We start from the raw sequence: 26,866 nt of genomic DNA, 5'->3' as shown, positions 1-26,866 counted from the left end.
ATTCAAAAAATTCATCAAAGCTGTGCATTTTGAAGTAGCCAGCGACAGTATTTTGTATTCTAAAGAATGATTTTCCCCATTGACTTCAGTTTATAATTCAGATTTGAATCAAGGGAAGTGATTTTACCCTATCACCTAGACATTCAAATGAAAGAGGCAATAATGTATCTTTTATGAAATTAATGCAAAGTACACCCACTTTGTTGATTTTTGTCTGAAAGTCATGAATTTACTTTAGAGAACCAAAGATCTTCCAATGAAATACAGTGTGAAAAAAAAACACCCATTTGGTCTGAGTTGTAGAACACTGTAAGAGTTTCGAGCATCTTTGACTTTCTATTCCTCTTGCAGTATTCTGGTAAGTGTTTACATTCATCCTTGCATTCAATTTCCTAAGCCTCCTTGAGGTTTGGAGAACAGCTTTAACTAGGTGGCACTCACAATGCACTATGATTTTTGGACGCCTGGTTTCCTGACCAGAACAATCACTTATTGCTGCTTGCCACAATCTAGAGGGCTGCAGGAGACGGCTCTATCCTGTTATTTATTGAATGCGCCACACCAAAGAGCCAAGACCATGCTTTACTGGCAACAAGTTATTTCTATTCTTTTGAACTGAAGAATCGCATTGTTGTGAGAGAGACAATTTCCACACAACTTAGTCAGTATATTCCTTATAAATAAGCTCCGTAGCTATCACATTGTAAACCAACATGTGAATTTATAACAAACACCACCTCAAAATGTGCTTTTTAATGTTTGCTTTTATCAATTATATGCAGAAAACTCAATAGAACTTAGGAGAAATTGTATTGTTAACCAGTACCAGAAAATTATAAACTGGGTTTCATGCAAATTAAATAATATAAAGAGACATAATTCACATTAGGGAAGGGATGCTTCTGAAAATCTATGCTTTTTTTTTCCAGACAAGACTTCACTTACTGTCATTGTTCTGCTGAGAAAGGGGCATGAAATCTTTCCACAATTTGTTACAGATATGCTGGAAATTTTCCTCCCATATGTTCTTACAGCACAGAAGGAAATCGAAAGAAACTGGAATATTTGGTTAGAGTAAGAACATGCAAACTGTAAAGAGAGCATCCAAGGTCAGGATTGAACCCAGTTCACTGGATCGCAAGGAACTCATGCAATGTGTGAGAGAATGCATTTGTATCTGTGGCTCTGTTCCCATCAAAGTTCAAAGCAAATTTATTACCAAACTACGTACACAGTTCATCACCATATACAACCATGAGATGCATTTTCTTGTGAGCATTCACAGTAAATTCAAAGAAAAACAATAGAATAAATGAAAAACTGTACACAAGATGGACCATCAATGAATGTGCAAAAGACAACAAACTCCAAATACAAAGAGAGAAAAAAATAATAATAAATAAGCAATAAATATTGAGAACATAAGATGAAGAGTCCTTGAAAGTGAGTCCATAGGTTGTGGGAACAGCTCCATTTTGGGGTGAGTGAAGTTAGGTAAAGATCAAAGTTCGAAGTAAATTTATTATCAAAATACTTTATTGTCACCATATACAACCCTTCTTGCAGCATACTTAATAGATTCATAACAGATTAACAATCGTAACAGAATCAATGAAAGACCAGAGTAACTTAAGTTTTCAACCAGTGTGCAAAAGACAAATTGTGCAAATACAAAATGAAATAATAATAAAAAATATAAGCAATAAACATCAAGAACATGAGATGAAGAGTCCTTAAAAGTGAGTCTATAGGTTGTGGGAAAATTTTAATGTTAGGGCAGGTAAAGTTGAATGAAGTTATCCCCTGTTTCAAGAGCCTGATGACTGAGGGGTAGTAACTGTTCTTGAACCTGGTCCTGAGGTTGTGGGTCCTGAGGCTCCTTCATGATGGCAGTAGTAAGAAGAGAGCACATCCTGGATGATGTATGTCGTTGATGATGGATCCCGATATCCCGCAACAGCACACCGTATAGATGTGCTCAATGGCAGGGAGGCCTTTACCCATAATGGACTGGGCTACATCCATTACCTTTTGTAGGCTTTCTATTCTAGAACATTGGTGCTCCTTTACCAGACCATGGTGCAAACAGTCAATATACTCTTCACCTCACATCTATACAAGTTTGCCAAAGTTTCAAATGACATGTCAAATCTTTGCAAATTTCTAAGAAAGTAGAGTCATTGCCATGATTTCTTTGTAATGGCACTTGATGCTGGACACAGAATTAATAGCACTTTATTAATAATCTTTCTTTCTTAAGTCGACTCAGGCCTAGGGGGCCAGCATCTGGCACGATGATGGACTCTCCACTCCTCCCTCTCCCTCAGTTCATCTACATTAGCCATTCCACTATCTTCTAGGAGCGTGTTGACCATAGTCTTGGGAGGGCGCCCAGGGTTCATCCTCCCATGCTTGGGCTCCCTTGTGATGACTAGGCTGGCAGGTAGCTCAGGGTGGCGTAGACAGTGCCCCACTAGCTGAGTCTTCTCGCCTCGATTTTAGTAGTGAGCATCGATGGGTCATCATAGTGCTTGACGTTGGTCATGTGCTGTTGCCAACTCACGTCAAGAGCCATCTGGTGCATTCGTGTATAACAACCATCTAGTGAATTTTGCATTAATAATTATCAATAATTATTAATAATGATCCCTGTTAATAATGAAGAGGCAAGCTGAGGTGAGGCAAGGTGAGTGGAGAAGGGGACGGAGGCAAGACAGATTTGAGGGAAGCGGAGGTGGAGGCAGGGTCGAAGCAGAGCCGAGGCAGAGTCAAGGCATCCTTGAGAGTGAGGAGAGACCCGATGTTTGACTGATTTATGTGCTGGGCCAGTACGGGCTGAATCGTGGTGGGTATAGGTGACTCATTTACTGTTCCATATACTGCTGAAGAAAGTAGCAAGGTAGTAGTTGAAAAACAAAGTGTTATAAAGCCTCTTGAATGAAATTTCTGTTCTTATTCTTCCAACAGATAATTTATAATTCTCCCAGAGTCATAATACTTCAGGAAGAGTACCCATATGAAGAAATACCAAGTTGTGTATCCCACGTACACTTAACATCAGAGAAGACAGCCAAATATCTGTTGTGAGTTTTGTATCCATTCACATTCTGATAACAGTTCTTATTTAAAAACAAACTTTGTCAATGACACATTTTATGGGATAGCTACAGAATCAGAATCAGAATCAGACTTTAATCGCCAAGTACCTATGCACATGCAAGGAATTTACTTCCGGCAGATGTTGTCTCTCTGCTCATAACAATAATAATGATAGATATAATTGAAAATATAAATTATACATACAGGTAGTGCAATCCAAGTAATAGTTAGCCGACAGTTAACCGGCAGTTAACTGTTCAGCAAAGTGACCGCAGTAGGGAAAAAACTTCTCCAGTGCCTATTAGTCTTAGTCTGGAGGGATCTGAAGCACCTACCAGACGGAAGCAGATCAAACAGTCCGTGCGCAGGATGGGAGGAGTCCTTTACGATGTTCCCCGCCCTCTTCTTCAACCTGGAAGAGTACAGGTCCACAATAGAGGGCAGGGAGGCTCCAATAATGCGCTCGGCAGTCCTCACTGTGCGCTGTAGTCTGGTTCTATCCTGCTTGGTGGCGGCTCCAAACCACACAATGATGGAGGTGCACAGGACAGACTCAATGACTGCAGTGTAGAACTGCAGCAGCAATTCCTGAGGCAGACCGTATTTCCTCAAGAGCCGCAGGAAATACATCCGCTGCTGGGCCTTCTTCAGGATGGAGCTGATGTTCTGCTCCCACTTCAGATCCTGAGAGATGGTGATTCCCAGGAACCTGAAGTTCTCCACGGTGGACACAGGGCTGCTGAGGACTGTGAGGGGAGACATAGCAGAGGGATGTCTCCTGAAATCCACTATCATCTCCTTCGTCTTGAGCGTGTTCAGCTCCAGATTGTTCCAACTGCACCAGAGCGCCAGTTGGTCCACCTGCTGTCGATATGCAGACTCATCACTATTCTGGATGAGTCCGATGACGGTAGTGTCGTCTGCAAACTTCAAAAGCTTCACATAGGGGTTGGAGGAGGTGCAGTCATTGGTGTAGAGCAGGGGTGTCAAACTCATTTTAGGTCATGGGCCGGATTGAGCAAAATGCAGCTTCATACGGGCCAGATCAGTTGGACGCGTGCGAACGCAGCTTTCGTTGCCTCCGTTTTTTCAGCCTGCTCTCATGTGTCTCAGTCTCTGCTATAACTACAAAGTGTTTCACTTTACAAATTCTGTTTCTTATGAAGATTGCTGAGCAAGACTGCCGAATAAACACTAAAAACCCTGAAAACCTGGTACCTGAATAAACTCAGCATTAGCCATATCATACGCCATAGGCTCTTCGATTACTGGGGCCAGCTTTAATAGTAATTAGATATTATCTCGCGGGCCAAAGATAATTCCACCGCGGGCCGGATTTGGCCCACGGGCCTTGAGTTTGACATATATGGTGTAGAGGGAGAACAGCAGTGAAGAGAGGACACACCCCTGGGGGGCGCCGGTGTTGGTGATTCGAATATCCGATGTGACCTGTCCCATCCTTACCTGCTGACTTCTGTTGGTCAGGAAGCTGTAAATCCAATCGCAGAGGTCAGGTGGCACAGTAAGGTGAGACAATTTGGAGCAGAGGGTATGAGGGACGATGGTGTTAAACGCCGAACTGAAATCCACAAACAGCATCCGAGCATAGGTCCCAGGACGATCCAGATGTTGCAGGATATAGTGCAGTCCCAGGTTGACTGCATCGTCTACTGAACTATTTGCCCGGTAGGCAAACTGCAGGGGATCCAGCAGGCTGCTGGTGAGGGACTTCAGGTGGTTCAACACCAAGCGTTCAAAGGATTTCATGACTACAGATGTCAGTGCGACAGGTCTGTAGTCGTTCAGTCCTGTGATGGTGGGTTTCTTGGGGACCGACCGGGATGATGGTAGAGCGCTTGAAGCAAGTCGGAACCTCACTCAGCTCCAGAGATCTGTTAAAGAGCTGAGTGAAGATGGGAGCCAGCTGATCAGCACAGGCTCGTAGAGAGGATATGTTAACTTTTACTTTCTTCACAACCCATGAAAAATATAGCTTTTAGAATCTGAATCAGAATCAGATTTATTATCACCAGCATGTGACGTGAAATTTGTTAACCCAGCAGCAGCATTCTGCTAATTTGAACTCTACATTCAATATTAGATGTTAGTACAATAAAAACATTCATGGAAGAGAAACATAATCACATTATTGGTACCTAGACACCCAACATAAATGGGCAGTGCACATTTAATTGAAATGAAGCCTAAACCTTTCCACTGATGATCAGCAATTAGAAATATTTTAAAACCATATTGAACAACTACTTCAGTGACTGATTTACTGCATTCAAACTGCCACTAAGTTTTCCAAGACTAGCAGCAGATGTAATAAAAAGTGTCCCTAACAAAACTAACCAATTATCGGAAGTATATTTTCTGGGTGTACATACTTTATTGTTGCCAACTACTGGCATTGTACTAGTTTCTGTCTCCCTCTATTGATGAAAGTCAAACATTCTCAAACAACCTCCTGTTATGGCTAGAAAATAAGTAACAGGATATACTCATTTTGCATGTCTTTCTATCATCTCTGGCTATACTCATACATAATGAATGTTTATGTGAATGCAGAATTGCCATACCACCTGTGACTTCCCCCACATGGTTGGAGAAAGAAGGGAATTCTGCACCAAAAGAAAGATAAAGCCAAAATTTCCTGCCACTGAATTTTCCAGAATGCCCAGTTAGCAGTTTTTAGAAGCACAGAATAATTACAGTGGCCTTTTTTCTCAGTGAATCTGCTTTGGTTCCCAAGTGAGCAATCCTTTCAGTCTCATTCTCCAAATTCAAATTGCAAGTGTCATTTCCAATCCCTAATGAAAGTACCAACTGATTTTGTTTCTAATATCCTTGCAAGGAATAAGTCATTCACAGTGAAAGTAAAAATGGATTTCCTCTTGAGCCCAATATTTTAAATGTACGTCTTCTCCTTCTTAAACTATTTGCTTATGGGAACACCTTTTTTTACCCTAGCCAAATCAGGTATTATCTTGTATACCTCTATCAATTCTTCTCCATATCTCTGCTCACAAGAGAACAATCCTAGCTTCTTCAGTTTAGCCTTAGAATAAGAAATACTCCTTCTTGGACTTATCAACATAAATTGTTTTCTTTTCCCAATGCATTTTGTTGTGCAAAATGGGACACACATGGTGAAATAGGAAGGACTACAATGATATAGCTTACCAATTGTAGTGAATTTTTAAAAATTCATTAAATATAACAGCAATTTAAGAAAAGCTCAGTTATAAATTAGTTGAGTAACTTGACTTTCGTGTTCGTGGTTGGAATAGCAGGAGCTTAGTTGCAACGTCATATTCTAAAGGTCAATGTTTATCATCACTGAGCTATCAGAGATGGAGGGTGAGAGCAGCTTTAAATTCCTCGGTGTTATCATTTCAGAGGATCTCTCCTGGGTCCAGCAAGTAAGCGTATTATGAAGAAAGCACAGCTGCACCTCTACTTCCTTCAAAGTTTGCAAAGATTTGGCGTTCCATCTAATAATTTGACAAACTTCTAGAGATGTGTGGTGGAGAGAATATTGACGGGCTGTATCAGCCACTTGAATGTCAAACCCTGCAAGAAGTAGAGGATACAACCCAGTCCGTCATGGATAAAGCCCTTCCCACCATTGAGCACATCTACTCTAAGTGCTGTGCAGAAGGCAGTGTCCAACAAGAACCCCCTACTACACAAGACCACACTCTCTTCACAGTGCTGCGATCAGGAAGCTACTGCATCAGAACCCACACTACCAGAGTCCGGAACAATTATTACCCTTCAACCATCAGGCTGTTGAACCAGTGGGGAAAACTTCACTTGCCCCATCACGTAACTGTTCCCACAACTAACGTACTCACTTTTAAGGACCCTCTATCTCATGCTCTCAATATTTATTGCTTAATTATTTATTATGATTTCTATTTTTTTCTTTTGTATTTGCATAATTTGTTGGCTTTTGCATCTTGTTTCTTTGTCCATCCTGTTGGGTCCAGTCTTTCATAGATTCTATTACGTTTCTTGGATTTACTGAGTATGCCTGCAAGAAAACAAATCTCAGGGTTGTACATGCTGACATACATGTACTTTGATAATAAATGTACTTTGAACTTTGATATTCATATCTTAAAACTATAGCTACCAATGATAATCACTACAAATTTTGAATGAGATAAGGAGATTCATTTTCTTAACCCGTAACACCTCTTATCATAAGACAATTTTATTGAGGCAATGACCCAAAATGTAAAATCATGCAAACAGAAAAAAAATATTACATAAGAGATAATGAAACTAAAGGCAGTGGAGAGTGAGAGAACATGGAAATGAAGTTCTTGCAAAACTCACCCCTTCTAAAGTCAGATGATATGAGCAGTTACACTTTTCCCATCATTTGCTGCATCTGGCCAAGATCAGGTGACTCAGATACCTATAACAATGGGAACACAATGAACTGCAGATGCTGGAATTCTTTGGCAAAACAAAGAACCTGCTTGAGGAACACAGCTGGTTGAGTAGCATCTGTGGAACTAAAGGAATTTTTGACATTTCAGGTCGAAACCTTGCATCAGGGCTGTCGGGAAAATTCAGGGCTTGGACCTGAATAGCCAACAATTTTTTTCATCCCACAGATGCCCCTCAACCCACTGGGTTCCCCCTGCTCCAGAGATCAGAGATGAAAGGGGGACCTCTTCTGCTTTCCACCCTTGAAAGGCCATCAAGTCATCTACAATGCTGCTCAGCAATTCCAAACATTGTTACATTCCTGATTTACACACGAAGCAAACTATCTGCTAATTCAAACTAATTCTTGAAACCAAGTTCCATCATTTCCAAAAGCCTTTTAATTACTGTACAGTTAAATTTAGAAAGAATGCTCACATTACTGCACCAAGTTTGTAGAATTAATGTTCTCATTTCACAGTTGAAACTATATTACAATAAACACCCCATACCATGGGCAGAAATACATTTTGGTGATTAAAGGCAGTATCAGTGGTATACAACCTAAAGACTATCCATTGCAGTAAATATATTTCTTCCAGTCCTTCATTGAGCCCCAGACTGGTTCCATCCCCAATGCTGTCACGTCGAGATTTAATAAAATTAGTGCAGGTAATGACATCTTGAACAGCATAGCCTTTTTAACTGCATTGCAGCACTCCCATTGTTCTTACAGCTGTGAAAAGTTAAATAGGTTGTCAACATACACACTTCAAGGGGAGTTGAGTGGGAAGAAATATGCAAAGTCACTGGAAATAAAAATTACAAGTATTTTTAGGGTTTTGGGGCAAGGAGATAATTTGAGTCAGATATTCAATATTTTTTATATTTCTGAGATTCATAATCAGAGGAAAAGATGACACCAAGACGGATGGAAACCAATGTGGTCTACTAAAGGACTGCTCTGAGCATAAGTGCCTCTAACATTGATAACCCTTATAGAAAGAATACCTAGGACAGAATCTGATTCATGTCAAATTAAAGGAACTGGTTTGTGGCAATAATACAAAAGACTTTAATCCAAAAACATACATTTACGCAATTGCACCCAATAACTAAATGAAAACAAATCCCTAATCAAAGAAAATCCAAAGAGTGCTGCTGAATCACTAATGGTGTTTCTCTTTCGAAAGATGCTCAGCATCTTCATGGACATGTGTTTGGGGTATAAGGCATTAATTTAATAACACAGGAACTGGCCTAAGTATGCCAGTGTCAATGATCTGTAAGAAAACAAGGCATTTAACTGTAAAAATGTCCTGGTATCACCCAATCTGAAATGGTGAAAAGGGGCTCACTTCCAAGGCATCATGGCATTTGGGAATTCCTACTTGCAATAATGAATATAGCACTGGAAGACCTTGATAATTGGAATACTCCACTCCTGAGATCTCCTACACATGGCACAAGATGTTCTTCCATTTTATTTACAATCCAGGTCTATCTTTTCCCAAATACTAACTACATCTATGGCTAACATAAAAAGTGTTAAATATTTTCAGCACTCACCAACCATGCTTATAAACTGAAAAAATACAGATATGTTGAGAAGCTTGATGTCATGAACATCTATCTCAGTGATTGCTCACCTCATTCCCCCATTCCCATTTCCCTCTCTTACCTCATCTCCTTACCCGTCCATCACCTCCCTCCAGAGCTCCTCCCCCTTCCCTTCCCTTGCTTGGTGTTCTGTCTTCTCCTATCAGATTCCCTTTCTCCAGTCTGTTATTTCTTTCTCCAATCAACTTCCCAGCTCTTTACTTCACCCCACCCCCTCTCCCAGGTTCAGCTATCACCTACCACTTCGGACTTCTTTCTCCCCTCCCCAACCATCTTGCTCTGACTTCTCATCTTTTTTCCCCAGTCCTGTTGAAGAGTCTCGGCCCACAACATCCAGTTTACCCTTTTCCATAGATGCTGCCTGGCTTGCTCCAGCATTTTGTGTGTGTTACAGATATATTGATTGTGATTTTTTTTTTGACACAGGGACTTAGTGGGTTCGCTCCTTCACACGTGAAGGAATCAAAATATCCCTTTTTGTTCTTTTGACTTAGTGGTTTCTGGATTTCAAGAATGTTTGCCTCAAAGGGAAATCACAATCTTCACTTAAATGTTTTTTTATTTGTGCACATAAATGCAAGAAAATATCATCGAAAGTACTTTGAATATATTTTAAGTTCATGTAGATAACCAGGTTATTCCAAAAATAATTGATACGTTATTGAAAGATATTTTGTTCAAAACAGATCTAGTGAGTCAGTACTTGGTGCCTCATTCTCCTGAATGTATTTCAGAATATCTAGTTCATTCATGGCAGCCACCGTGCTTTTCGAGGAACTGGATTCTGCTGCAGGACTGGTCCTCCTCACTTCAGAGGGGCAGGCAGGCTTCTTGGGCACAGTTGGCTTGGCTGGTACAGCTGGCTTGGCTGGTACAGTTGGCTTGGCTGGTACAGTTGGCTTGGCTGGCACAGTCGGCTTGGCTGGTTTTGCCTTATTACTGGAACTTAAGTTCAGTATTTTATCCAGGTCATCTTCAACTCTGGAAATATTAAAGGCACAAAATATACAATAATTGATGTTACTGTCATTTGACTACTAAGTGTACTTTGACTTACAGCCTTTGATTTACTACATGCATTTTGATGTACAGCATATGCCATTTGCAGCTGTTATCTATGTAATTGGAGACACTGAAGAATACGCAAAGCATTCAAAACTGGAATCCATCCTGCTTGAACAAAAGTGTATGAATAAATATATAATTGTTGCTCAAGAAGGAATGAATGCCATGTTCTTGGGATTTCACAGACCAGAAACTTCAGTTTTCATAAACGTTATTAACAGAAACTAAAAACTAATTCAGAGTAAGCCAATAGCACAATTTAATACATTTTACAATGTGTTGAGTTTTATTTAATATAAATTACAACTTCTTTCTTCCCAAGAGAATCATGGCACATTTTAAAAATGGATATAACAAAGTTAAGTTTAACTTGCTTTCAGCTGAATTGAGGAAATCTTGAAGTGCAGATTGAGAGAGAAGTTGTTGAGTGAGATAAATTGTGGCATAGTGAAAGTGCTCCTAAAATTATAGTTTATAAATTCTTAAATTACTACAAAAATCAAAAATATAGAAGTCACTTACCAGAATAGAGCGGTTTTAAAATATTAAATGATTTTTGTTTTTTTTTAATAGCAGGTACAAAGAATGCAACAAGTAGATTCCCCACACAAAACAACATTCTTCGTTTAATCACTCCTCTTAAAATAACTATCTCATTTTAACCATAAGACAGAAGAGCAGAATTAGGCCATTCAGCCCATTGAGTCTGCTAAACTCTGAACATCCTCTACATAGCACCATCCAGAGACAGAGAAGCAGTTTCAGTGACAGGTTACTATCGATGCAATGCTCCTCAGACAGGATGAAGAGGTCAATACTCCCCAATGCCATTAGGCTTTACAATTCTACCGCCAGGACTTAAGAACTTTTTAAAAGCTATTATTAATGCTTTTTGAGATAGTGATTTAGATGCATATCATATTTTTTACTGAGTTAAGTATTGTATGTAATTAGTTTTGCTACAACAAGTGTATGGGACATTGGAAAAAAGTTGAATTTCCCCATGGGGATGAATAAAGTATCTATCTATCTATCTATCAATCCCATTCTCCCTCATTCTCCCCATTACTTTTAACATTCTTACTAATCAAGAACATATCAACACCCACTTTAAATTTACCTAATGACTGTGCCTGTGGTCATGAATTTGACAGATTGACCACCCTCTGGATGAAGAAATTTCTCATCGTCTCTGTTGTAAAGTACGTCCTTTTGTCCTAAGGCTGAACTCCTCTGCTCCTAGATTGTTCAACTATTGGAAACATTCTCCATGTCCACTTCATACAAGCCCTTCAATTTTCAATAGGTTTCAGTGAGAATCACCCTCACCTCTCACAACTCCAGAGAATACAGGCCCAGAGCCATCAAACTCTCCTTATACATTAACCCTTTCATTCCCAGAATCATTCTTACACTCTCCAATGCCAGCATATGCATTCTTAGATAAGGGGCTCAAAACTGTTCACAATACTTCAAATGTGGGCTGATGTATGCCTTAAGCCTTCAGCATTACATCCTTGCTTTAATATTCGTCCCCTCAAAATGAGTACTAACATTCCATTTGCTTTCCTTACTACCAATTCAGCCTGCAAGTTAAACTTCAGGGAATCCTGCACTAGGACTTCCAAGTCCTTTGCACCTCTGATTTTTGAATTTGCTTCATATTAGAAAATAATCTATGCCTTCATTCCTTCTACCAAATTGAATGACCATAATCCTAAACCTAACCCAAGACCATGCATGTTCCTGCACTGTATTCCAACTGCACTCCTGTGCGTATTCTCCCAACCTGTGCAAGCCCTTCTGTAGATTCCTTGCCCCTCCTCCTGCCTTTGTATCATCCATACAGTTGGCCATAAAGCCATCTATTCTGTCATCCTGATCATTTACATATAACATGAACTGTAGTGGACCAAACACTGGCCCCCACGGAACACTAATAGACACTAGCAAGCCCCCTTTATTCCTACCCTTTGCATTCTATTAGTCAACCAATCTTCTAACTATGCTAGTACCTTTCCTGTAATGCCATAGGCCCCCATCTTGTTTAAGCAGCCTCATGTGTTCCACGTTGTCAAAGGCCTTTTGAAAGAACATGTAAACAACATCAACTGACTCTCCTTTATCTTCCCTGTTACTTCTTCAAAGAATTCCAAAAGATTTCTCAGGCAAGATTTCCCCTCATGAAAACCGGCCTATTTTATAATGTGCTTCCAACTATCTGCGAATCTCATCCCTAATAATGGACTCTAAAATCTTCCCAACCACTGAAGTCAGGCTAACTGGCCTATGATTTCCTGTCTTTAACACCTCTCCTTTTTTCCAAAAGTGAAGAGACATTTATGATTAGTCAGTCCTCTAGAACCATTCTTGACTTTAGTGATTTTTGAAAGATCACTATTAAAAACTCCACAAGCATAGCAGTTAGAGTGACACAATTACAGCTCAGGACATTCTGGAATTCACTTCTGGTGCCTTCTGTAAGGAGTCTGTACTGTGTGCATGTGCCTATCTGTGTGTGTCTGTATGTATGCATGTGTGGTAGGTTAGATGAGCATTAAAAGTTGTCCTGTGATTAGGCTAGTGTTAAATAAGTGCGGCCGTTGGGCTGGAAGGGTCTGTTCCACGCTGGATCTCTAAATGCAATTAAATAAAATAAACAATCTCTTCAGCTTCCTCCAAGACCTTGGGGAGAATCTATCCATAGACCTTTCAGCTTCCCAATCACCCTCTCATTAGTAATAGTGATTATATCCAAGCCTGTCCCCTGACTCTTTTGAATTCCTAGTATGTGGCTGGTGTCTTCCACAGTGAAGTCTGATGCAAAATACTACTCAAACCATTCACTATCTCTTTGTTCCCATTACGACTCCTCCAGCACCATTTTCCAGTGGTTCAATGTCCACTCTGGCCTCTCTTTTACTCTTTAGCTAGCTTAAAAAAAATCTTTTGCTATCCTCTTTTATATTATTGGTCAGCTTCTTATTTCAGCATTTCTCTCCTTATGGTAGTGATCTTCTTTCAGCCACAACTCTGGTGCCAACACAGTCATACAGTACCTGCCAATTTCTAACGGGGCAACAAACTCAATTTACCTTGTTTTGTATACTGTTTTGATTGCACCCCGGCTATAATTTTGCACTCAAATGACACCTATGCTTTGTACCCTGTTGTAATGCTGAATTTCTTCTAACATTGCTTAGTTTTGTTACAACATGGAAAACTTGGCCTCCCTCTGTAGTATTAAATTGACCAATGAAATTCTGACTTTGTTTGACAACCTTGGCCATGAACACCACCACTCTATCTAGTCAGTAAAGTCAGTGAGCCTACCACTTACTCTGGAGCTGGTACTCTCAAGGACCTGGTTAGTCTCAACTCTCTTTTGGAATTTTCTGAGGCATTAATGAAGGAAACCCATCAATCAAGAGAAAATCTGCAGCAGCTGTAAATCCAAGCAACACACACAAAATGCTGGAGGAACTCAGCAGCCAGGCGGCATCTGTAGAAAAAAGTACAGTCGATGTTTCGGGCTGGAACCCTTTGGCAGGACTGGAGAAAAAAAAGTGGAGGAGCAGATTTAAAAGGTGGTGGGGGGGGGGGAGGCATGAGGGAAACACCAGGTGACAGGTGAAACCTGAAGGGAGAAGGATGAAGAGCTGGGAAATTGATTGGTGAAAGAGACAGAAAACCATGGAAGAAAGAAAAGGGGGCGGGGAGAGGCACCAGAGGGAGGCGTTGGGCAGGGGATGGGGAATGGTGAAGTGGGGAGGGGTGGGGTCATTACCGGAAGTTTGAGAAATCGATGTTCATGCCATCAGGTTGGAAACCTATCAATGTGTGTTTTCTGGAGCAACACACACAAAACGCTGGAGGGACTCAGCAGGCCAGGTGGCATCGATGGAAATGAATAAACAGTCGATGTTTCAGGCTAAGACTTCTCTTCAAGGCATTTCAGAATATGTGTTTATTCAGGATGAGTGTTGTCTGAAGCTGGCAGCTGACAGCAACTCAGAAAGGAGGTAACACGCAAGACGTACTTGGGTGAGTAGGTAAATCAAAATGGATTTTTAACTGTATTGTACTGTAGGTTTTCTATGTTTCTAAGACGAAGATGAGTATTAGAGTTGTATTGTTCAGGCATACATTAACAAAATTAATTTTTGAACCTCTGGGGTTTACCACCTCTCTTGGGGTCCAGAATATCTAAAACTGATCAGAAATTTGCAACAGTAACTGGAAGCAAACATCAGAACTTTTGTTACAAAGACTCCTCCTTCCTGATGGCAGCAGCGAGTAGAGAGCATTTGTAACATCAAAACTTTTATCACAAAAAGGACTACTTTATTAACTAGTAAAATAATTACCTCAACAATTCTTCGGTGTCTTCATCAAGGCTTACAGTTATGGCATCACCTTTAAGCTCACAGTTAGATGAAATTAATAATGGGTCATTGCTTCGGACAGATCCGCCCAAGTCGGGGTCCTCAAACAACCTGCAATCAGCTGCAGAATGAGTTAACAGACTGGTTACTTCACGATATGTATTTCTCACATTATAACTCAGTTAATAACCAAAGCTTACTGCTTGTTGTCCATATGAGGGTTAGAATCTACAGGCAAACTTGTAGTTTCCATAAAACAAAATCCAATGTTGTGCGCAAAGCATCAGAAGTGTAGTTTGTTTAAGGTGAATTATTAACCTACTCAGTGATTCAGGAACAGCTTCTTCCCCTCTGCCATCCAATTCTTAAATGGACATTGAAGCTTTGGACACTATCTCACTTTTTTAAATACACAGTACTTCTGTTTTTGCATATTTTAAATAATCTATTCAATATACATAAATGGTTTATTTATTTATTATGTTTAATTTTATTATTATTATTATTATTTCTCTCTCTGCTAGATTATGTATTGCATTGAACTGCTGCTGCTAAGTTAACAAGTTTCACATCACATGCCGGTGATAATAAACTTGACTCTGATTCCGATGTCAAATTTCTTGACTCTTTCCATTCCAGAAACCTTGAATTGCCCATTCGTTCTCTCAGTACAAATACTGAATGGTCTGTTGACTGCAGCCAAGATTTGATGCTTAGATTTCAGATTACACAGCAACTGTGTATTTATTTTGAATATTATTTAAAGTCATTAAATATTCCTTCTAATACTTACTGCCTGTTATGCATATGGCATTTAGGGCAGCAGTAGAGGTCCTCCAACTTGGTCTGTCCATACCATCGCACACAGATAAAGAAGGATTCTTCATTGCTGGTGACATAACAAATTTTCTTTGACCAGTCAGGGTTGTTAGCTCTGAGCTGATTCCTTATACTGGCTTCATTTAATTAATCAGATTTCCACTTCCCATAGTGACTAAATTTGAATATATATGAAACATCAGATCCAACCACTAGATTATTGGTCCAAGAAAATAATCAACAGTTTTAGTTTGGTAGGAGGATGGAATCCAAAGCACCTAGTCAGAAAGTGGGTGAATGGAGAGGAAGGTTGATGTCAGGGCCAGTAAAAACAGACAGGGTAAAGTAATAGGTATAATGGGATGGATAGTTTGAAATGTGTGTATTTTAATGCTGGGGATATTATTGATAAAAATGATGAATTTAGATCATGTATCGGTACATGGAACTATGATGCTGAGGCCATTATGAAGACTTGGTTGAGAGAGGGACAGAAATGGACGCTTAATGTCCCAGGATTTCAACGGATTAGAAAACTATAGAAAGGGAGGTAAAACAGGTGGGGGAGTTGCACTACTAATTAGTGACAATATCACAGCTGTACTCAGAGGGGAGATAAAGGATGCTCGACCACTGAGTCTATATGGGTAGTACTCAAAAATATGAAGGATACAATGACTCAGATGGGATTGTACTATAGACCCCCAATAGCTAACTGGATATGCAGGCATATTACAGAAAACAGTAGGGTTGTTGTCCTGGGGGTCTTCAACTTTCTTAATATAAACTGGGACCTTCTTAATGTGAGTAGTTTAGATGTAGCTGAATTTGTTAGGGGCATTCAGATGGGCTTCTTAAAATAATATATAGATAATCCAACTCTTTTATACAGAGAGTGGTGGGTGCCTGGAATGGACTGTCTGGGGTGGTGGTAGAGGCAGAAACATTGTGGATCTTTAAGAAACGTTTAGACAGACATGAATGAGAGGCTATGAACATTGCGTAGACAGAAGAGATTAGTTTAGTCAACCATTTCATTACTAATTTAATTGGTTTGGCACAACATTGTGGGGCCGAAGGCCTGTTCCTGTGATGTACTGTTCTATGTTCTATTAATATGGTAACATTCCCACCCCACACCAATGGCAAAAAAGACAGTAAATTAAAGAATCATATGTTAAATTGTTTGCAACTGCAAAAGGTGGTAAATTTATGACAGATTTATATGTATTAAAACTTTATCAACTTCGGCAAAAATGTTAAAGCATTGCAATCTTCAATGATTGTTGAAATGACCTAATGTGGGAATTACAATTATATCTAAAAGCCCAAATTGAAAACTGCCCTGGCATTCTTCCAAATTTGTATAAGTAAACCTCGAACATCAAAAATACATCACTTAAATAGGACAAAATAACTTGTACCCCTGTTTTTAAATATTATCCTATTTACACTACTGTACAGATTTCTCAAATGAGAAAGAGAACGTCTTTCTAGGAATGGAGCAATATAATCACTTTCCATGACAAAATGCAATTGCTCTGTGTATTACAAATCAATCAACCGCAAGATAAAATCAAAAGTAGTGAAAATGAATGCGCATACAAGCTGTAATGGAAATATTATTAATTAATCAAATACGAGGAACTAAGGAGAATTTAAATTAATGAAGGATAATTAACAGACAGCTGTATTCAACATCAGCAAGGTTTCACTTGGTTTTTTGCTACATCTTTGAGAATATCCCCAGAGAACCTGATTAAATGACTGAAAACTGCTCTTTCTAATTTGCTACGGAGTATGGTTCTGCTTTTCTTATGCCAATTTATGACAGGGAATTAGTAAAATCACATCGGAAACCCAGGGCTGAATTTCCTTGAATAGCAACCAGCACAAAATACCAGACAAAAAAAAAAATGAAAGCATCCTTACCAGTCCGTATTCATTTGACAAAATCCAATATTCAATATAAATGACTCATTTGAAATAGTGAGTGAAAGAGCGACATCTTGCAGGGCTACAGTTATTTGAAAACTGCAGGTCTCGTCGGGAGTGTGTCACTGTTTGAGCCAATAAAAAGAAGGGAGGTGCAAGTGGAGTGGCCATTGTGCGAGTGGGGCAGTGTTAGAGTGGTCCAGGATTGGTTCAACAAGCTTGGGCAAGCAGAGACACAAGCTCTAAGTAAGTTTCCAGTAAGTATTCCTTTTCTGCAGTACATAGCTATTGTGCTGATAATAGGCCCAGAGTTAGTGGTATGTTCCTTGTTTGAAATGCGGGGACTTTGGGAGAGCTCTAGCCTCCCTGATACCTACATCTGCACAAAGTGCACCAAGCTGCAGGTCCTTAGGGACTGTGTTAAGAAACTGGTGCTGGAACTCGATGACAGTTGGCTCACACAGGGAAATGAGGAGGTGATGTATAGGAGCTACAGGGAGGCAGTCCCTAAGCTGCAGCTCCAAGTTGCAGGAGGCTGGTACCTGGGTAACTGTCACTAGAGGAAAAGTGAATAGGCCAATGCAGAGTATCTCTGTGGCTGTTCCCATCAATAGTAAGAATACCACCTTGGATACTGTGGGAGGGTCGACCTACCGGAGAGAAGCTGCAGTGAGCACATCTCTGGCACTGCGTCTGGCTCTGTGGCTCAAAAGCAAAGGAGAGCAAAGGGAGAAGAGGTGAACTGTAGTGATAGGGAATTTGTGGTAAGGGGAACAGAAAAGGGGATCTGTGGATAAGAACAAGATTCACATATTGCTTGTTGCCTCCGGGATGTCAGAATCAGAGACACCTCAGATCAAGTCCACAGCACTCTTAAGTCAGCAGCTAGAGGTCATAGTCCATGTCGGTATCAATGGCATGAGTAGGATGGGTGACAAGGTCCCACAAAGTGAGTGCAGGGAGTTAGGTGCTAAGTTAAAGGACAGGACCTCCAGGGATGTGATTTCAGGATTACTACCCATTCCAAATGCTAGTGAAGCCATATATAGGAAGAGCGTGCAGTTTAACACGTGGCTAAGGAGTTGGTGCAGGAAGGAGGGTTTAATATTTTTGGATTATTGGGCTCTCTTCCAAGGAAGGTGGGACCTCTACAGAAGGGACAGTTTGCACCTGAACTGGAGAAGGACTAATATCCTAGTGGAAAGGTTTGCTTGTGCTGCACGGTGGGGGTTAAACTAGAGTTGCAGAGGGATAGGAACCAGAGCACTGGAACAGAGAGTGGAGTAGTTGTGGAGAAAGTTGTTGTTAAGCTGACATACAAGGTCGGGAATCAAAAGGTTGAACCTGGTAGGAATAATGTTCTCAGCTGTGTATATTTCAATGCAAGGAATACCGTAGGAAAAGCTGATCAGTTTAGGGCATGGATCAGCACCATGCAGCCATAAGATTTGGTTACAGGAGGGGCAGGACTGGCAGCTCAATGTTCCAGGGTTCTGTGACAGAGTGGAAGGGATTGAAGGGTGAGGGGTGGCATTACTAGTCAGGAAAAATCACTAGTCATGCTAGTGTATAGTCAGGATGGATTGGAGAGCTTGTTTAATGAGGCTTTATGCTAACTAAGGAATAAGAAATGTATGACCACATTAACTGGATTATATTATAGACCACACAACAGTCCACAGACTTTGAGGAGGAAATTTGTAGAGAGATTGTCGACTGTTGCAAGTAACACAAGGTTGTGATAGTAGGTGATTTTAACTTCCCACATATTGACGTAGGCTCCCATATTATAAAAGGGCTGGATGGGAAATAGTTTCTTAAATGTGTTCAGGAAATTGCCCTTAATCACTACATAGCAGAAATCCCAACCAGAGAGAGTACGATGCAAGAGAACACTTCAGGAAATCAGGAAGGCCAGAAGATGACATGAGGTTTCTCCAGCAAACAAAGTGAGGGAGAATCCCAAGGGCTTCTACAGATGTATTAAGAGCAAAAGGATAGCAAGAGACAAAATTGGTCCTCGGGAAGATCTATGCGTGGAGCCAAAAGAGATGAAGGAGATCTTGCATCTGTATTTACTTGGGAGACAGACACAGTCTATAGACGGGAGGAAACACAACAGTGAGATCAGGAGTCTATGCAGATTGCAGAGGAGGAGCTGTTTGCAGCCTTGGGGTATGTTAGGGTGAATAAATCCCCAGGGACTGACAAGGTGTTCCCTTGGACCCTGTGGGAGGCTAGTGCAGAAAATGCAAGGACCCTAGCAGATTTATTTAAAGCACCTTTAGCCACGGGTGAGGTGCCAGAGGATTGGAGGATAGCTAATACTGTTCCGTTGTTTAAGAGGGGCTCTGAGAAGAAGCCGGGAAATTATATGACAGTGAGGCTGACATCAGTAATGGGAAGGTTATTGGAAGGTATTTAAAGGGACCAGATTTATAAGTGTTTGGATAGATAGGGACTGATTAGGGATGGTCAACATAGCTTTGTGAGTGGTAAGTTGTGTCTAACCAGTCTTAGATATTTTTGAGGAAGTTAATGAAGGCAAGGCAATGAATATTATCAACATGGACTTTAGCATGGCCTTTGAGAAGGTCCTGCATGTGAGGTTAGTCAAAAAGTTCCAGTCTCTTGGCATTCAAGATGAACTACCTAACTGGATTAGACATTGGCTTCATGGCAGAAGCCAGAGAGTGTTTGTAAATGGTTATCTCTCCGACTGGAAGCCTGTGGCTAGTGGAGTGCCACACGTATCGGTGCCGGCTCCGTTGCTGTTTGTCATCTACTTCAAAAATCTGGATGATAATGTGGTAAACTGGATCAGCAAATTTGCAAATGACACCAAGATTGGGGATGTAGTGAACAGTGAAGAAGACTATCAAAGCCAGCAGCTGGATAAATAGGCTGAGAAATGACAAATGGAATTTAATGCGTATTGCACTTTGGGAGGACCAACCAGGGTAGGGCACTGAGGAGTGCGGTAGCACAGAGGGAACTAGGAATACAGGTCCATAATTTTATGAAAGTGGTGCCACAGGTAGATAGGATTGTTAAGAAAGCTTTTGGCACATTGGCTTTCATAAATCAATGCATTGAGTGCAGGAGTTGAGATGATACGTTGAAATCCTATAAGACTTTGGTGAAGCCTAATTTGGAGTATTGTGTACAGTTGGTCATTTACCTACAGGAAAGATGTAAATAAGGTTGAAAGAGTGCAGAGAAAATTTACAAGGATGTTTCCAGGACTTGAGGAACAGAGCTATAGGAAAAAGTCAAAAAGGTTAGGACTTTATTCCCTAGAAGATAGAAGACTGAGAGGAGATTAGATAGAGGCATACAAAATTATGAAGGGTATAGATAGGGTAAATGCAAGCAGCCTTTTTCCACTGAGGTTGAATGAGCCTACAACTGGGAATCATGGGTAAAGAGTGAAAGGTGAATTGTTTAAGGGCAACATGAGGTGGAACTTCTTTACTCATGAGCTTGTGGAAAGATCTGCCAGCACAAGTGCTAGATGCAGGGTCAGTCTCAACATTTGCAAAGGTACATTGATGAGAGGGACATGGAAGGCGATGGTCTGGGCGCAAGTCAACAGGACTGGGCAGAGAACTAGTTTTGCAGAGACTAGATGGGCCAAAGGGCCTGTTTATGTGCTGTAGAGCTCTATGACTCTATTTCATTCTCAGCAGAAGAGACAAAATTAATTTTCTTTTCATTCAGATTCTGAACTGCGATTGATTCAATTGGCATCAGCATAACTGGGAAATCACCATTTTATTTCTGAAATGAGATAAGTTTATAATGACTTTCTTATGCCACTAGCAGCATAAATCGCAAGCTGAAATCTCACAACGGTAAGTTCTGAAGTTCAATCAAATAGATCTTGTAATTTGAGCCAATGAAAATGGTAGGTTTTGACAAATGTCCAACAGTGCAACTCTCTTAAGGAAAGGGAATGAGGCAGCCCCAATGAATGTGGATAATATTATCTTAACCTTACATTACGTGTTTCAGCCTTACAATCAGCCTGGGACAGTCAGTAAATACTGTCAGCTGCTATCACTCATGTATACAGAGAGAAATGCTCTTATTGCTACCTTCTGAAGCAGTACTCACCTTCTCGAAAAGGGGATTTCTTCAGAGCTGTTGTGGATGAATCTTTAACTGGTTCAAAAAGTCCAGCATCAGCATCCACCTCCTCAAAGAGAGTAAACTTGTGTTTCATCTTCTGCTGAGAAGGCTCGGTGCTCTTCACTTTATACCTGAAAAAGTGTACGTAACGTTTGTGCATTAGATCACACAGGGGGTGGTGGGGGGGGGGGGGGGGTGGGGAGTCACCTTCTAATGGTAACGCTGAAAACAGATCTTACTTCATCAGCTATCATTGGGCAACGGTGAACACTATTTTACAAGGCTTTCCAAGTATGATTACATCTGCTTAGAAATGCAATGTTATTCTCAAGTTACTTCACTGCTTCTTTTCATGGGAGAGTTCTGGCTGTGAAAACAGGAGTCAGATAGTACTTGCGTTTAGTTCTGAGTGAGAGGTACAAATATTTCAGATGACAAACAGATGTACAATGCACTGAAAATATCCAATAGTTACTGCCCAAAATGCACTAAATAAAGTCATGCAAGAAACAAGCCCTTTGACGTCTTTGTCCATCTATACTAATCCCATCATATTCAGCATCTTGCCTACCTAAACGCTCCTAAACATCGTGATTGTATCTGATTCCACCACCATCTCTGGCAGCAGATTCCTGATATCAACCACTATGTAAAACACTTACCCTCAAATCCCCTTTAAAACTCCTGCCTCTCACTTTAAATTTAATGCTCTCTTGTCTTTCATACTCAAAACTAATATTTTGCTGTGCCACCACTGAATTGGGTAGACATGGTTGAGATTAAAGGGATGAAATTAAAGGTTTAAGTACTCTTTAACAATGTGACATCTATTCATTGTTTCAGACGGATTTCTCTGAAACCTATACATATGTACCATTAACTCTTCTTTGTTTCCCAGAGCATTGTTAACTTCCAGACTAATCTGTATCTACTCTCCCAGTCTCATGTCATGAATGCTGACAAATGATAGTGTTCCCTTTATACAGAATACAGTGCAAGAGAGAATGATCCATTCCAAGTAGTGCAAAGCATTTTACATATTCTTAATAATATAGCTTACAATATGTAACTGGTATATGCTGCATTCTCCTCACCACTAGAATAGCAAGGGCAGCAGGTACATCAGAAGATCACTGTTTGCATGATCTCCGCCATCACACACCACACTGATCTGGCAATCTCTGTTCCTTCAATACTACTGTAAGGCTCTGGGCCATCAGGGATAGAAACATAGAAAACCTACAGCACACTACAGGCCCTTCGGCCCACAAAGCGGTACTGAACATGTCCCTACCTTAGAACTACCTAGGCTTACCCATAGCCCTCTATTTTTCTAAGCTCCATGTATCTATTGAGGAGTCTCTTAAAAGACCCTATCGTTTCCGCCTCCACCACTGCTACCGGCAGCCTGTTCCACGCACTCACCACTCTCTGAGTAAAAAATTACCCCTGACATCTCCTCTGTACCTACTTCCAAGCACCTTAAAACTATGCTCTCTTGTGCTAGGCAGTTCAACCCTGGGGAAAAGCCTCTGACTATCCACACGATCAAAGCCTCTCATTATCTTGTACACCTCTATCAGGTTACCTCTCATCCTCCATCACTCCAAAGAAAAAAGACCGAGTTCACTCAATTTATTCTCATAAGGCATGCTCCCCAATCCAGGCAACATCCTTGTAAATCTCCTCTGCTCCCTTTCTATGGCTTCCACATCCTTCCTGATGTGAGGCAGCCAGAACTGAGCACAGTACTCCAAGTGGGGTCTGACCAGGGTCCTATACAGCTATAACATTACCTCTCAGCTCCCTTAAACACAATCCCATGACTGATGAAGGCCAATGCACCGTATGCCTTCTTAACCACAGAGTCAACCTGCGTAGCAGCTTTGAGTGTCCTATGGACTCGGATCCCAAGATCCCTCTGATCCTCCTCACTGCCAAGAGTCTTACCATTCATGCTATATTCTGCCATCATATTCGACCTACCAAACTGAACCACGTTACACTTACCTGAGTTGAACTCCATCTGCCACTTCTCAGCCCAGTTTTGCATCCTATTAATGTCCTGCTGTAACCTCTGACAGCCCCCTACACTATCCACAACACCCCCAACCTTTGTGTCATCAGCAAATTTACTAACCCATCCCTCCACTTCCTCATTCAGGTCATTAATAAAATTCACGAAGAGTAGAGGTCCCAGAACAAATCCCTGAGGCACACCACTGGTCACCAACCTCCTTGCAGAATATGACCCATTTACAACCTCTCTTTGCAGGTCAGTTCTGGATCCTCAAAGAACAATGACCCCTTGGATCCCATGCCTCCTTACTTTCTCAATAAGCCTTGCATGGTGTACCTTTGGCTCTCGAATCAAAGGGGATAACTTCACTTGTCCCATTACTGTACAGTTCCATCACCCTACTGTATGGACTCATTTTCAAGGACTCTTCATCTCATGTTCTCGAAAATTATTGCTTAATTATTATGATTTCTTTTTGTATTTGCACACTTGGTTGTCATTTGCACACTGGTTGAACGCCAAAGTTGGTGTGGTCTTTCCATGATTCTTTGATGGTTATTTTGGATTTATTGAGCATGCCTGCAGGAAAAATAATCTCGGGGTTGTGTATATGGTGACATATATTTACTTTGATAATAAATTAACTTCGAACTTGATCATTGAATTCTCAAACATTACTGTTACAGTAACTTCAACAGGACAACAGCAGCTCAAGAAAGAGGCACACCATCACTTTCTTAAAGACATTTAGGGACTAGCAATAAAAAATGGTGACTTTCTCAGCAAAAGAATCCCAGAAATTAATTTTAAAATGTCACAATAAATGCATCAAAGTCCCTCCAAATATTAAAACAATATACTTTAAATTTATCCAAGTCTTTCAGTGTGAAAACACTGAATCATTACTAGAAACTTTCTTAACTATCTTACTTGATATGGAGTTGGGATTACTCTTGAGAAATTTGCCTTACCCTTGGTTTTATTATTAGGGAAAAGACCCTTTCCTTCCCCCTTCCTGCAATTGCTTTCCTCATGAAAGATGAAATCATCAGTACAGTATGTACAAGTCTAAACTGGAGCTGGCACTTTCCACAAGGAAGCATCTTTCTATTTTCTGACTGAAACTGTATTCCCTAATGGATTTTTCATGAGTATGTTTGTAAGAAAATACACAATTACTGAGAGGCCTATTTTAGAACAATGCAAACTTATTTAAAGAAGCAGGAAAGATAACAAAAGGAAAATAGAAAAAATAGAATTATCAGCTTACAGACTATAATCACCTAGGCATAGAGTTATCACTGCCCTCACCATGTTATGGATCCCTGCTGTCCCAGCAGAGTCTACTGTGAATGTATTCTGCAATTTTTCAGTCATGCATTTCTTCAAGATGACTCTGGTTTTCCTACCTGCAATTATTGGGATTTATTTTCCTCCTCCTGTACTTTGGATAGTGCTTGAATGTAAATTTTTGGCAGCCTCCCACATTTCCTTAGATCTTTACTTCTTTCAACAACCTTAATTTATTTGGTGGGCAATTTAGTTCAAAGTGTCGTTGCCAATTAACTGGACTATCACAACTTTCACTTGCTTGCCTCTCTTACTTTATTTATTTGTGTACAGGGAGAACAGTTCAGCTGAAGGGTGATTGACTTGAAACATTAATTACTTATTTTATTTTTACAATAAAAAATAAACTTGCAATTGTCCCTTGAGGTGACATGATGGTATAGTATAGAATTCATGATACTCGTGATATGTTTGTGTAAGTCTCAACACATTGCTTTCTACTGTGAACTTATTGCATAAAACCAAAAGCACCAAAACCTTAAGAAAACACGGTTACTGCTTTGAAGTTCTGTCATGATGCATGGAAGAGGACTTTACTTTTTTGGAAAATTGTGGCCGGTTGCAAAGATATAACAATGAGTGTCTGCGTAATTTTCAAACTTCTAGCAAATTTTCAATCCAGACACTGAAGAGACACTTATGGTTGAAGGGCTCTGCAGATGCCTTAGCTTTCAGGGTCAGTTTATCCTGGTGCTTGAAGCCAGTTTTGGGAACTAACAAGGCTACTGACTTTTACCAGTGTGAAAACTTTCCTGCCACACCATAATCATAAAGTTGGTATACAAATAGAGGTTTGAACTTGTAGTTTGACACAACACATCAATTAATCTTCATTACAGTACAAACAAAGAATAAGTGTTTGTTTTGCTCAACTCAGGATGCAAAGTACATTTGGAAACTCGTGAAAGGATTGATTAAAATTAAGTACTGCTTTAAAAAATATTTAAAGGTACATGGGAATGATTTTGCACAGTGGTTATTAATTTATACAGACCCCCTCCACCCCGCCAGCTGTCTGTAAGGAGTTCTTACGTTCACCCCATGACTGTGTGTGTTTTTTCTGGGTGCTCCGGATTCCTCAAGCAGTCCAAAGATGTACTAATTTGTAGGTTAATTAGTCATTGTAAACTGTCCCGTGATCAGGCTAGGGTTAAATCTAGGGTTGCTGAACGGTGTGTGTCGAAGGGCCTGTTCTATACTGTGTCTCAATAAAATAAAGTAACTTTCCATAGTCACTCTCCAGGGTATTTGGTTAGCATCCCACTATTAGTCACCATAAAAACTCAATTATTTGTCCATTAGGCTTCATCTGCCAAATATAAGTCAGCAAGGAACTGAAATTCATGAGTCAACCTTTTATGATTAAATCCTTTTGTTAAATGGGAATCTTGTGCAATTTAGATACTTCTTTTGCAACTAACATTTTTCTGTATCTTGTAGAGATAAAATGGAGATGACACTAGCTTAAAAACATCAGTGATATAGCTGGTTGTGGCTTTAAAAAACATACCTGTACATCAATAATCTAATTTTCAAAAAAAATCTTTAAAGTATTCAGATTAAAAGCAATGGAATGATACCGAGCAGCATCCAAACTTGTGTCAGTTTAAAATAAAATGCACAACTTAGAGATGCCGTTGATTTTGCCTTTCAGCAAATCATTCACTCCAACTGCTTTAAAAGCAGACAGGTGACAATTTTACTCATAAACATATGTAGCTCCCAGTCTCAATTCCCCTCAGCTTCATCATCTACAAGGTTTTCAATTCTACCTCAGACACAGTATACTATAAAGCCACCAACATGGATGCTATTGGTGGCTGATATTAATGTTACTAAACTGCAACATTTTTCAACTGTAAGCTGCGAAGCACCACACTATTGTGAGGACACAGAAAGCACACATCTTGTCATTGCTGATACACAGTCTGTATCAGTGTTAAAGATGCACCATCACTTGCTTTGCAGGGACTTGGGCTAAATATATTTTTTGTTACTG

General features: G+C 40.2%; 1 protein-coding gene across 1 annotated transcript in view; it reads right to left on the bottom strand.

The window, feature by feature from the left end:
* Nucleotides 1-9,703: 9,703 nt before the first annotated feature.
* Nucleotides 9,704-26,866, bottom strand: part of hs1bp3 (HCLS1 binding protein 3) — a 104,159-nt gene continuing 86,996 nt past the window's right edge. The window contains exons 5-7 of the mRNA XM_073057001.1: nt 21,483-21,628; nt 14,595-14,733; nt 9,704-10,143 (exon numbers count right to left, since the gene is read on the bottom strand). Coding sequence (XP_072913102.1) covers nt 9,840-10,143; nt 14,595-14,733; nt 21,483-21,628 — 589 coding nt within the window. The 3' untranslated portion in view covers nt 9,704-9,839. The remainder of the gene's footprint in view (nt 10,144-14,594; nt 14,734-21,482; nt 21,629-26,866) is intronic.

This window comes from Hemitrygon akajei, chromosome 9 (assembly GCF_048418815.1).
Source record: "Hemitrygon akajei chromosome 9, sHemAka1.3, whole genome shotgun sequence".
NCBI classification, from domain to species: Eukaryota; Metazoa; Chordata; class Chondrichthyes; order Myliobatiformes; family Dasyatidae; genus Hemitrygon; species Hemitrygon akajei.
This window is presented reverse-complemented; position numbering and strand designations above follow the sequence as displayed.